At 42.9% G+C, this 13,574-nt stretch overlaps 2 protein-coding genes across 16 annotated transcripts in view; one reads left to right on the forward strand and one right to left on the reverse strand.

The window, feature by feature from the left end:
* The first annotated feature begins 75 nt into the window (after positions 1-75).
* Positions 76-1,255, forward strand: LOC128077442 (prolyl-tRNA synthetase associated domain-containing protein 1-like). The gene is made up of 2 exons (XM_052676595.1): positions 76-251; positions 586-1,255. Exons 1-2 carry the CDS (start codon positions 165-167, stop codon positions 1,021-1,023), a joined length of 525 nt encoding a protein of 174 aa, XP_052532555.1. The 5' UTR covers positions 76-164; the 3' UTR covers positions 1,024-1,255.
* Positions 1,256-2,990: 1,735 nt separating this feature from the next.
* Positions 2,991-13,574, reverse strand: part of CCDC88A (coiled-coil domain containing 88A) — a 73,916-nt gene continuing 63,332 nt past the window's right edge. For 12 of the 15 annotated variants that reach the window (XM_052676541.1, XM_052676527.1, XM_052676530.1 and 9 more), the window contains one exon: positions 12,078-13,361. In XM_052676541.1, the coding sequence (XP_052532501.1) occupies positions 12,351-13,361 (1,011 nt within the window). In that variant the 3' untranslated portion in view covers positions 12,078-12,350. Of the gene's footprint in view, positions 6,824-7,390; positions 7,491-12,077; positions 13,362-13,574 lie in introns of those variants that run through there. The other 3 variants (XM_052676581.1, XM_052676574.1, XM_052676568.1) reach the window with 1 other exon arrangement.

A 13,574-nucleotide genomic window follows, 5' to 3' on the forward strand; every position in this document is an offset into this window, starting at 1 on the left:
TGCGCCGAGTGACAGGACTCGCCGCGCAGGCGCAGCGTCCTCAGGGTTCTCGGCCAATCACAGTATGGGGCGGGGCTTCGTCTCACGGCGGCGGCGCCACGTCGCGCCTTAGCGCTTGTCCGCGCCTGGCGGGCGAGAGAGTGAGGGTGGTGTGAGGGACGGCGATGGCGGCGGCGCCGGGGCTGCGGGAGGCGCTGGAGCAGAGACTGCGGGATTTGGGCATCGCCGCCACCACCGCGGAACACCCGGAGGTGGGGCCCCGCGTCGAGGCTCCGGCAGTGCTGCCCAACGCCGTGCCCGTGGCCGCGGATGGGCTGTGGGCTGCGTGAGGCGGGGGACGGGCAGCCCTCGGCACGGGCGGGGCTTTGGGGTCCCTTCCACCCCACCCGCTGCACGTACAGAGTGACTGAGAGAGGCGAGCAGCACGTCATTTTATTCGTGTTAAAATTTCTTCATTAAAGGGTACGGTTTTGAGGCTGAGCATCGCACTGGGTATTTTCTAAGTGTTTAAATACGGACAGCTGCCAGCACGCAACGGGCGTCCCGCGGGGCGCAGCCTCACGCTCCGCTTACTGTGTTTTCCAGGTGTTCACTGTTGAGGAAATGATGGCCCACGTCCGACACATGAAAGGAGGGCACAGTAAAAACCTTTTCCTTAAAGACAAAAAGAAGAAAGGGTTCTGGCTGGTGACCGTCCTGCACGACAGGCAGGTGGATTTAAACCACCTGGCAAAAAAACTTGGCCTGGGAAGTGGAAACCTCAGATTCGCCGATGAGAAAGCCATGCTGGAGAAGCTACAGGTGGGCCAAGGCTGTGCCACACCGCTGGCTCTGTTCTGCGACCACGGAGATGTGAAGCTTGTGCTGGACGCCGGCTTGCTGGAGGGCGGCCACGAAAAGGTGTATTTTCATCCAATGACAAACTGTGCCACCATGGGCTTAAGCCCCGAGGACTTCCTGAAGTTTGTGAAATGGACGGGTCACGATCCAATCGTTGTACATTTTGATGAAGATGTTAAATAGGCTTGCGTGGCTCGGCATTGATTTTATAGCGTAAAACCGGTGGGAGCCTCGTGATAAATACAGCTTGGAAAAACAGACCTGCTCTTTTGTACACTGTAACACTCAGTGGAAAAAATACTATGCTCAGGTTATTGAGAATTCAGCAGAATATTCTTGAGCTGTTTGCAAAAACCTGCCAGCATCCAGCAGGATGAAAAGGCAGTATATAAATAATAAAATGCATGAAGTAGAACTGTGTGTGGTACTGGGCTTGAAGGTCTAAACATAATTTAGTAATAACAAATTAACTTAAAAGGTCTAAACTATCAACACGCAGTACAGAAGTGTCTGGATTTTTTTTTTTCTCACCTGTACCCATTTCTCTCCTGCTCTGTTGCTTTTCTTTCTTAATTTTCATCTAGAAAATAGAAAATTAGGTGCACTACAGAAATTGTACTTGATTGTCTACATTTTTAGCTGCATTTTCATTTCACAGTCTCCTCCCTTTGGGAACTAATCATTCAGCCTTCTGTGTTAAGCCCATTAGGACAGCGTGCCTCCACAAAAGTGGCAGAGCATGAAGGAGAACCGAGAGCAGACAGGGAGCAGTGCAAATAGCCAGGACAAGAGCTGTAAGGAATAACGCAGCTTCCTGCAGGGGTGTGGCATCTCCTGCTGATTCCTGGGAGGAAAGAAAATACCACCTGGCACAGGATTAGCTTCTGTGCACAATTTCTTCTGGCTCATCAACCTGTGGAGGGTGAGCACGTTCCCTATTCCACTGTACCCTTGTAACCAGTGCCATGTAAGTGGAAAGAAGGGCGTAACAGCGGACAGACTTGAGTTTCTCCCTTTGGGAGATGGGGAACCGAACACACAAATGTCCAGATGTTCAAAAAGCTGTGGGGAGTCTGATTTGGCTTAGGATAGGTGATATATTTAGTACAGAAAAGTATATGCTATCACAGGAACCAGACCGACATGTTCTCAACATTGAATTCCTAATGAAATTACTTCTCCTCTCTCCTTTCTAAATGAGTAAAACCCCTTTCCAACGCTTTCTTAAGCAGAAAGTCCATGAAGTCCAGCAACCAAACTGGTCACAAGTACCCAGAGCCAGGAACAACATTTGGAGATGAGAGGTAAAAGGGCTTTTAAATACTGCCTGATGAAGATGGCTGTGGTGTGAGAAAAACGCCCAAAGGCAAGCAGCAGGACGAGCACACGTGGAAACAGAAGAGGAAAAAAAGGAAGAGTGAAGAAAACCACAGAAGGACTTGTGGTACTGATTAGCATTTGCTACAGCATCTTGCTACAGGATGCACTACTAACAACGACAGAGGGGACATTTTAAAAACACAAGGAAACTGACTCAGTTTCACGAGATATGGCCAAGACAGCTCTGGGAGCTGAGAACACCATCAGAGTTTATTTCCCCCCAATTTTATTTTTTTAAGTGAGCTGATCAATGAACTCCAGGTTGACAAATGCGCTTCTAACACAGGCAGATACAACACAGCCTTCTGCACCTTTAAAAGTGAAATTTGTTGTGCCCTCTGACTGCCACTCTCCCTTCCCTTTATTCCTTGTGGCACTCGTGAATTATCACTTCCAAAAGGGGGAGTAAAAAGCAATAAATTTAGCTGGTCAAGTTTTTTAAACCAAAAAGCTTTACATGTGAAAGATAATAAGTTGCAAAGATGTGCACAATAGCAGATTCCTACACTTCTCACAAGTCTGAAGATCTGCAAGCCTAAAAATTAAACTATCTTCACTATTAGAAGAGCTTCTGAGTCTTGTTTCAGCAGAAATAACCAGCAAGCAAAATCAAAGCTCCAAATCCTGCGTTTGGCAAACCCGCCAGGAATTCTTAACGTATTTACTATGAAATTAGTGTCTTAAAAATAATATTAAAATAAGGGATATTAAAAGCTACACGAGTCTTTACAAATTAACAGCACGGAACAAACTACGCAGCGCCCAGAACATTTCTGCTACAGTTTTATAGGTTTCCTTTCAGAAGAAATACTGAACGCATCACCAACCGAGCACAACCACCACTGAACACCAATATCCTTCCAGTAACATCAGTTTCCAGAACATGTGTGTATCAATATATATACACAAAATAAGGATAAAAATTATTTGGTTCGGTATTTTAATAACATCATTAATAAATGTATACAATGGCAAACATTAAAAAAAAAAAATCAATATGTAAAGGAAATTACAGTTTTAAATAAGAGCTTTTTAAGTTTTGTTTCACACCTAGGTACATTCCTTTAAGGCAGTTTTATTAATATCAAAGCATTATTTACAAATACGTTATCATCTACCTCTAAGAATCATCCGTGAGCTCCAATGAGGCTGCACCATGTCTTGGACAAAGTTGGGAATGTTGCTAAAGAACAGCAGACTATCAGCAAAGCCAATGGAAATTCTACACTGTACGGTATTAAAACAAACTCTGTAAGCTTGAACTAACAGTGACACATTTGGCAACTCAACTCTTGCTGCTAACAGTGATGTGCTCTTCTTGTGGGCTGCACAGCCGCTGTGCTGCGCCCTGGGAGGCTGTGTTTCAGAGAAGGGGAGGTGGCCCCCGAATTACATCGATAGTTTGGTTTGTAGTGGTATGGAAAGATGAGGTGCCTTACAGAGGTGTTATACCAGTCTGGAAAGGAAAGGCATCAGAGTACAGAGCGCTTCCTGACTGCTCTTCTGCTCTGAAATGTCTTCACACAGTAAGCACTGGGAGTATTAGGATCTGATCTCAATGAAAATGTATTCCTGGTGCGTGCTGCTTTGGTGTGTGAATACAAACCAAATCCCCCTGTGGTCTCTGTCCTGATGCTGGCCCAGCAGCTCAAAGCCTGCCAAGAATGGTGCAGGGCCACCAGCCAGCACTTTGGCACACAGCCCTGACCTGCACTAGTGGGATGAATTCAGCTGCCACGTCCCCACTGATGCTCCCAAACAAGGAAAATTCACCGAGGTTTTTGGACAAAGGCTTTTCACCTTCCCTACGTGTTATGTGGTAACTCTCACATTTGTGACTCAGCACCCCGGCCGTGATGGGAAATTCTGGACAACTTAATGAGCTTAATGAAAAGAGCCCAAAAATGAGAAGTCAGGGAGCGCCCATGAAGGAATGACACAGCCACGTGTAGTGAGGGCAAAAGGCTGCATGTGCCTGGCTGGGTGCCACACGTCAGCCATGGCAATATTCCCAGGTCTTCGAGAATGCGGCACGCCAGAGCACACACAGCTGCACAGATGCTGCAATACAAGCAGTGCTTGGCACCATGGGTTAATTCAAGACACACTGAGTTCTAGAAACAGTGACACTATGAACCGGTTAGGTTTAAAAGTTTCAAGCGCATCAGTCCTCTGCTGTCAAGGAGAGGTACTGGGAGAACGCACCAATGCTCAGGCCCTGAAACAAACCTGAGAGTAGCAAAATGGAGAATTAGTTTCCTAGTATTTACTTATTTCAATTATCTTTCCTAACAGCTATGGCTAAGAAACTCTGTAAGGCAAGTTTTCCTTCGGTCCCTATGGCTATGCCTCTACTGCAGCACAGGAATGGCAGAGAAAGCTGGCCTGACATCAAGTTTTTATTGCTTAATAATTTTCTCTGAGAGCACACCAGGGGTCTCCTCTCTGGCTCACTTTGTATTGAGGAAGAACCTCGGTAACACCTGAGCTCTGACTGCACACAGGGACACAGCAGTGCCTGCAGTACGGCCTGTGACACCTGGAAGCTGTCGCTGCAGCCTGGAGCACCCCGAATCCTTCCCTAAAAGACTGTGCTATCAATTACAGCACGGGAAGTTATTCCACGTGCAACTGACCTCAGACTGCCTGCAAAAAATGTTGTGGAACTGGATGTCAGGAACGCTCTGGGCTTCAGGTCACTCCTGGAATCACTGAACAATGGCAACACTCTGCAGGCAGCAATGGAAATCTTGGCACTGAGAATAAGGGGACCGGAATGAGACACTTGTATGAGTTCATGCTGAAATTCAGCTAATGAATTTAAATACCAGAAACAGCATCAGAGGAAAAAAATCAAACTCCTCTAAGGTGTAGAGCTGCAAAGTTTGTCCTAGTTTCATTCAAGTGGAAAAAAAACCCTGTAAGTTCTCTGTGGAAAAACACTCAGGCTGAACAAGGTATTTATGTTGCCAGACTCTGATGGAGATCTTGTAACACACTCCATCATAAAGAAGAATTTCAGAAGGAAGTCAATTTCAGGAAAATAAAAGGAGAAAATTTCCAACTCTAAACTTACTGAACTTCCTTTTTCTCTTCTCCTTTTTGACAAAGTTTCTGTAAAATAAGAAACAACTTGCCAGTACGTTTTAAATCCGTGGAACTGCGTTCTCTCTCAGGTGGAAGATGAATCTGTTCCCATTGTCCCTGAAAGCTTGAGGCTTCATACATGGCAAAACCTGTACGCCTCAAGAAAAAAGAGGAAGTGAAAGGAGCTGCAGTGGCCGTACGGCGGTGAGCAGCAGCGTGATCCTTTCACAAGCACTGCAGCTCCAGGACTGAGCCGTGCTTACTTTACGTGAACAGAGAGCTGCACTGGAAGATCAGGCATGAGGTTACACAGCTAATTTAACCCTTGAGAACAGAAACATGAATGTGCCTACTGTTTAGAAATAAAAAAGGATTACAGTAATGTTAAATCTGCTTCTAAGTTCAGGTACACTTCCTTTGAGCTCACTGCAAATGCTTCCGAGACAACCACTGAATGTACCAATTACACTTGTTGACTTTAATGTAAGTCAGTAACCAACAAAATGTATCTTACTAATACAAGATAACCTTAAAGGGGAATTGATTGTGAAATGCACACATGTTATTTCCCTTTTTTTCGTTTTTTCTTTTTCTTTTTTGCCATCAAGAAACCACCTAAGCTGCAATCAACTCAAGTCAGAAGACAAACAATGAAAGAAGAAATCAGTCAGTACACAAACATGGCAGGACAACCCTCTCCTGGAAGTGCCATTTGTTGAACACAGCCTTACGCTGAAATAAAAGTTACAGAGAAATCATACCTGACAATTTCCTGTCAAAAACATCCGAACACAGATATGCAGAACAACTCGGGAATGTGAAGAACACAAACATTTCCTATATCATACGATTACCCCATGAGCCCCCACATTTGTTAGTTATCAAATGTTTTCATGTATGTAAACAATTGTTTCCCGCAGTATGCAACAAAAAGAAATCAGCATAAACCTTATAAGAGCCATTCCATGCAGATTATGCTAACAGATAAGGCAGGGAAGTGCCAGTAAGCTGAGAGGTCTTTGTGTCTGTATATACAGTCGCTTTCAACAAAATACTACAGCATTTATTTTAAATTTACAGAAGTAAATATAAACTGCAAGTTATGGGTTGGGCTTTTTTGGCTAAGTATTAGCAGAAGCTTAAGCAAATCAGTGGCTAATTTCATAAACAGAAGCAGAAAGAAGTTGTTTGCTTTTTTTTTTTTCCTGGAGTAATTCTTGAGACCTTACAATTCTTGGTCCTTAGGGAGATGAGAACTGTCCTTTATTCAGTAGATCTTAACAGTGCAATGTGCAATAATTCCTAAGACCATCTACAAATTTTCGGCAGCAGACTCCAGTAGAGCTCCTTGATTCAAGGAAGGAAGGAAGGTAGGTAGGTTTTTATTTCTTGCCTGCTCTAGTCACGAAGAACGTAAAAAATTCCCTTAATATTTATTAATGATTCCTACAGTTGCTGTCTTGTTTACTTCAGAAATAAAGGCTTCATATTGAGACACTGAAGGACACTTTTCTCTCTGTGTTGAAAGGCAGAAAGGTAGAAAGAGAAAAGAACGTAAGAAAAGCTTAAGCGCAGAAGTATAAAATACAGAGTTAAGTCACTAACAGCACTAACAGCACTAACAGCACGCATCAAGGATGTTCTGAGCACATCAAAAGGAGGACAGAATGCCAAAGACAAGCTTTACCAAAAGGCCGTTTTCTTATATGATGGAAAACTCGGCAAAACAAAATTGTTTTAACTGCTCTTTTAGATTTACCTGTCCCTTTCTAAGAACTGACTTCAGTATTAGTGCTTCGTTTGCCTTCGCTGTACTTTCTCCTTCAAGAGAAATTTGAAAACTAAAAATAAATGGCATTTTTACAGGCAAAAGAAAGGCTCAGTGGGATGCAGTCCCCTACTTCCACAGGCAAAATAACTGCACTAAAACAACATGTTCTGGCTTAACTAACAAGCAAGATAAAGCCAGTTAAGCAAGCAGTATTTACATCTGGTTAATGCTGTGCGCTTGTTCTTACACGTAATGCTGTTAGTTTGTTGTAAATGAAATTAATCTCATTTACATTTTGGGCAGAAAACTCACCACTTGGCCCACATCTCATGTAGTGGGTAATAGATTTAGGAGCTTTGTTGCTCCCTAGACCTGCATTTTGAATTTCTGCTTTCTGGGATAGCTTCCACATCTGCAGAGAAAAGCATTTCATATTATTCATCACATTGATCAGGACAAGAAAAAACCCTCATGCATACATACATTCTACTTATTAGTAGAGCAAAAGGATATAAAAACATTTTGAGTTTTTGGAGAGAACAGAGGAGAAGGACAGAAGAAACTCACAAAGCGCCTACTCAGTGACAGTTCATCTTAGCATTCAGAATGATAAGGTACAGTTTTCAAAGCCACAATCTTTTTAATCAACTTTTACATAAACTAAACCTGTAACTCTGCCTGTATGATGAGAAAACAATATCATCCTTTATATAGGCTGACAACCTCATCGAGAACTTCACTCATCTTTTCCTTTTTGTTTTTTCTTCAGCCTGGTACACATTTACAGAAACGTTCACATTTAATCCTGCTAAGCAGGAAATTATCTTTGCATGCAACAGCTTGAACGTGCAAAATGCAGTATCTTAGTTTGCTATTCTCTCAAAGCAAAGCATCGAGCAAACGCTGAATGGCAAGCAAATCATCGAACCTGAACAACCACCCCTTTTTTGGCTGGCAGCCACCTCTTAGAGTCTATAATGACCATGCAGAGTTCTACCATCCTATTTTAAAGGCAGCAGGGACAGGAAACGAGCAAGTGCACTGTGTGTTTGACAGTCAGCCACCCCGATGGCCAAGGAGCAGTAAGGACTGCATCTGTAACCAATCTCACAGCTCCTTCTACTCCTGGAGCACAAAGCAACACTGACATCCATGACACACGTACTGCTAGCATGTAAGGACCAAGAAGTGTTTATGAAAAGTTATACTAAGTTACATAGCAGTTCCTTTTATACATATGAACATTCGTTTCCTTTCATAAACTAACAACTTTTATTACATATTTTTTCCAGAGACATTGCAAAACGCCCAGGAGCATGCTCTTCCTGCTGCAGTGAGCCCAGTGGAGCAAGAACAGGAGCACAGTAACCATCATCTTCAGAACTGAGATTTAATTCATTACAAGGTTACGGAAGAATGCAAACCCTAGCTTGGGTAGGACAACATTTGTCAGAACTCCTTGTCTGTAAGGATACAGACACCAGCCAACTTCAGCTGCTCTGAAGCCTTTTGTCTTAGTGAAAGCAGCTGTTTCAGTGCTGCTCCCTCCTCTTCGGAATAATGCAAAACACAGGCCACAAAGCATTACCTATCAGGTATAAACACTCACTATCAGACTGGTTTTGTATGTGAAAGTTTAGCGCTGTGGGAATAAACCAAGCAGTGCAAACTGAAATGCCCCACGGGCAGCGGCTGGAAAAATGCTTCTTTTGTTCCACTGAAAGCAAGCTTTAACTGCACTCCACGGGGGAAGAACCTTTAGAATTTCTCTTTAGACTGGCTTCCCTCATTACAATCACTCATTACAACTGGGGACTAGTGCTTGTGCAGGTACGTTTCATAACAAGCATGCATCTGGAGACAGTACTGCTATTTTTCACTGTTGTGACAGTCTCACAAGGTAAGGCTTCCACACAAGAGCTAACAGCACGTCTGAAACCTTACCAATTTCTCAAACAGTGACAACTGGATCTAAACAGAAGATACTGCCTCTAGCTACCAACCTTGTTCTGATCATAACAAAGCTTTGCTAAGAGGCACAACCTTGCAATCAGTTAAGAAGAACAGATAATGGAGACACAGAATGAGTTCACACAAAGTACTGGCAACGCTACAAAGATTTTCTCTAATTCCTCAAATAACTCCCAGCATATACTATGCACGTCGCTTCAGATAACACTGTTCTCAAAGCTAATTCAAACACAGCTCTGAATTAACAGAAATGAACGACGAGACTTAAGATCAGAACACAATGTCTAAGAGTGAAGACTAAGATGGGAATGAAATTAGGATTCTTCTTCAGATTTTAGGTTGTGTTGTTGTTATTTCTGTTTTAAAAGGTGAAACAGTTTGAAGGGGAAACACAGTAATGATTAGCACAGCACACTGTGAACAACAGTTAAGTGAAAAAATCATCAGATGCCTGCAAGCATGGTAAAAGGGGGCTGCTTTATTTTTTGGAACAATTGTCTGCTCCACAGAATGTCTTTAACAAACACATTTATCCCCCTACTCCTTTTCCTCCGGGTCTGGATGCCCTCACGTGTGCAAAGGGAGCTGGCAGAAGTGGTTTGCAAACTACTCTATCACCTATGGAAGGTCATGGAGAACAGGAGAGGTGAAGACTGGAGGAAAGCCAGTGTCACCCCAGTCTTCAAAAAGGGCAAGGAGGTCACGCAAAGCTACAAGCCAGACAGCATCACTTCTGTCCCTGGGAAGTGATGGAACAACTTATTCTGAATTTCACCTCCAAAAAAGTGGAAGAAAGAAAGGTTATCAGGAATAGCCAACACGGGTTTAGGAAGGGGAAATCATGCTTGATCAATCTGGTAGCCCTTGTCATGACCAGCTAGGTAGATGAGAGGAGGGCTGTGATCAGCAGCCCAGAGTCTGGTCAAAGGGAGTAGCTAGTGGTATTCCCCAGGGGTCAGTACTGGGTCTGGTCTTATTCAGTATCTTCATCAACAACCTGGATGAAGGGACAGTCCACTCTCAGCAAGACTGCTGATGATCTGAAGCTGAGGGGAAGCTGATCAGTGGCACCAGAAGGCTGTGCTGTCATTCAGCAAGACCTGGACAGGCAAGAGAACAGGAACCTGAGGGTCAACAAGGGCAAATGTCCTACATCCAGGGAGGAATAACCACACACATCCTACAGGTTAGATATACATACAGGTTAGGGGATGGCCTGCTGGAAAGGAGCACTGCACAGAAGGACCTGGGCGTCCTGGTGGACAGCAGGTTGGCCAAGAAGGCCAAGGGGACCCTGGGTGCATTACAAAGAGCACTGGTCAAGGGACGTGATCTTCCCCCTCTACTCTGCCCTGGTGAAGCCACATTTAGAATACTGTGTCCACTTCTGGACTCCCCAGTTTAAAAAAGACAAATCTGCAGAGATTCCAGCAGAAGGCCACAAAAATCATCAGGGGCCTGAAGCATCTCTCCCTTATGAGGAAAGGGTGAGAGACCGAGGAGTGCTCTGTCTGGAGATAAGGCTAAGAGAGGATCTTATCAACACTGACAAACATGGGAAGGGCAGGTGTCAGGAGGATGAGGCCAGGCTCTTCTGGTGGTGCCCAGTGACAGAACAAGGGGAACAAGGCACAACCTGGAACACAGGAAGTTCTGCCTGAACACGAGAAAGAAATTCTGTACTTTGATGGTAAGAGAGCACTGGAACAGGCTGACCTGAGAGGTGGCACTGTGTCCTTCCCTGGAGATAATCAAAACCTGCGTGGACATTTTCCTGCAGCGTGCTGTAGGGAGCCTGCTTTAGCAGGAGCTTTGACTGGGGCATCTCCAGAGGTCCCTTCCAACCCCTGTGAGTCTGTAGAAGAGCTACCTCCACATTTTATTAACAATTCTCACGTATTAAATGGAGACTTTAGAGACCAATACATGGGATGTCTGCTGCTTTCTCTGAAGGAACTGTATTTCTGCATCACTTCTACTCCTCCTGACTTAAAACACTGAGGAATTTAAGTCCAGCTCCCACAGCAGCACCATGACTGGCACAAAACCGCTGACAAAATAAATTTGATTGGAAAAATCAGAATAGGTTATTCATTATTTTATGCATATATACGACTGTATATTTTTTATATATTTTACATATATTTATCATTACAAAGTTTCAAGAAGTTGCTTGAAACCATGGTTTATTAAGACATCACTTTTCAACCTTACTGTTTAGCTGGTTGTCAGGAACTTAATGAGTTAGACACTTAAATTTGTAAGCAAGTTCTGAATTACTTGCCTTCTGCAGCACTAATATTTAACAGTTTTTTGGTGCTCTGTGACACATCTTGCTTTCTATTACATGAGTGTTACTTACATTAAGAAGAAAAAATGAATTTCCACCATAATCAATACAAGTTTATTACTGTACAACACATGGGTTCTGAGATCAGTGTTATTTGATCGCTAGAGAAACAGCATCCTGTCCTGCACCACATTTGCACACCAGATGTGGAAAGACAACATATATGAATGGGAAGAGGTGGAAAGGCTCATTTTTTCATTGCAAGTGCTGCATGTTGTTCCATTGTTACCTCTTAATAAAGAATCATCATTTGAGGTTTAGAATTGTGAATGGTAATTCTAATTCCTTACTAAAATATTTAAACATTAATATGAAATGTGAATCATATCTTTGTGCAGGACAGTCACTGAGTTACTGGATTATAAGTTTTGTTTCTTGTGCAGAGTGACACACAGGAGGCGGTAAGGAACTGAGATCTCTCTAAAAGCTTCTTCTCATTGGTATTTCTTTTTAAAAAAAAAACAAGGAAAAACGTATTTGTACTCCAAACACAGAGTCAACATGTTACTGACAAACTGGAAGCACAAGCAGAACTGAAAGGCACAGACTTTGTACTGACAGTGCTGTAGTTCACTGTGCCATTCCTGGCAGTGCAGCATGCAATTGCTTTAACATGCGTTCAGTTACGTACAGATAAAAAACAAAATATTTATAATGGACAACAAATAAAAATAGAGCTTGCATTATAAAGATTTTATAAAGCATGCAAAATATATACAGTGCAATTAATGTTTCATGCAAACTTGGATGAGGTTACAATTTTACATTCGAACACATGCTTGAGTACACAACTGTATGCCACTGCTCTCAGGAAAAAAAAGAAAAAACAACCCACAGATCTAAATGAAGTTGCTTTTTCATTGTAGTGAAATTCTCTCTAAGGCCAGTGGACATTCAGCAGAGCACCTATGTGTCCTACATAATTATATATTTAATAATGCACTTTGCTTATCACACACAACCATACTCATACCACACAGTTTTATTATCCTCAGAAACAAGAAGCAGGGACTCTGCCTCACTGGTGTTCACACAGCTGGTAGGAACAAATTCACTACTTAGTGCTGGCTGTGGGTCCCTATGAGCAGATTTCTGATTGGTAAAAGGCTGTTCCTGATTTTTTGGTACAAACACTGACAGGTTTGCCTGATCAGCTTTTGATGCAGACCGTGGAGGCAATCCACTTATATTACTAACTAATTCAGTGTTAAGGGATAAAAATGGCTGCACCACAGTAAAAGATCCTGTGTTCTCACTACCAGATAGATTGACTTTATCATTAACCATATTTGTGCTTAAGAAAGTTTTCTCACAAAAATTTGACCTTTCCATCCTTGAAGTCTTAGGCACATCAGAGTTGCATCCTAAATTACGTGCTTTAACTGTATTAGTTGCATTGCTTTGTGGAACACAATCTACTCTGTAAGCCACACAGTGAAAAAAATGAGAGGATAAGTGGTGTGCTGAGTACTCACTAGATGTTGCTGGAGCACTTCTGTCAGCGGTGGATGTTGCTGGATCACTAGAAACAGGCTGCCTAACGTCCTTAGACAAAAAGTCATGAATGCTTGTCCTTCGAGTAGTTCCTTCTGCTGTAGAAATCACACTGCTCGCACGAGGTAAGGTAGCGTAAGGATTGCAATCCCTTGATTGTCGCTGTGATGCAGATGTTTGCATCTTTTCTTTCACTGATTTGGCCTTCCCTTGAGTGCCCGATGTAAATTTTATTGGGGAGCTAGTGAAATAGGCATCTTCTGTTTTACGAAGGCTGGGCCTTACGAGTTGTTCTGGTTTAATGGATCGTCCATCTGAGAAATCAACTGGATTTTTTACGCTCAGTGACCTCACAATTCCACAACCAGCAGATGCCTTTCTTAGCTTTTCCTTCCCTGTCAGCTCAGATGACTCTGATAAACTTCTCATTACTTCATCTAAAAGATTCTCTTCACTCCCAGATTTCATCTGTCAAAAACATCAAACATTGTAAATGCAGAATTTGTAATTTTTACTTTTTCTTAATTGATCTTTGAGGACACAGAACAGTTCTGAAAGTGTTTCCAAATATAAAATCTTAGAACTGAAAGTGCTACTGTACACATGAGTTTTCTGCACAGTCACTTACAAGCAAGTTAAAAACGAGGCATCATGGCAATCACAGCTATTAGAATTAGCACC

Source organism: Tympanuchus pallidicinctus, unplaced genomic scaffold, assembly GCF_026119805.1.
Source record: "Tympanuchus pallidicinctus isolate F22 unplaced genomic scaffold, pur_lepc_1.0 scaffold1, whole genome shotgun sequence".
Lineage (NCBI taxonomy): Eukaryota > Metazoa > Chordata > Aves > Galliformes > Phasianidae > Tympanuchus > Tympanuchus pallidicinctus.

Bases quoted from the DNA above. Each gene is read 5' to 3' on its own strand.
- LOC128077442 (XM_052676595.1), top strand. From the start codon at position 165: ATGGCGGCGGCGCCGGGGCTGCGGGAGGCGCTGGAGCAGAGACTGCGG. The intron at 252-585 runs GTGGGGCCCCGC...TGTGTTTTCCAG, and splicing joins CCACCGCGGAACACCCGGAG to GTGTTCACTGTTGAGGAAAT.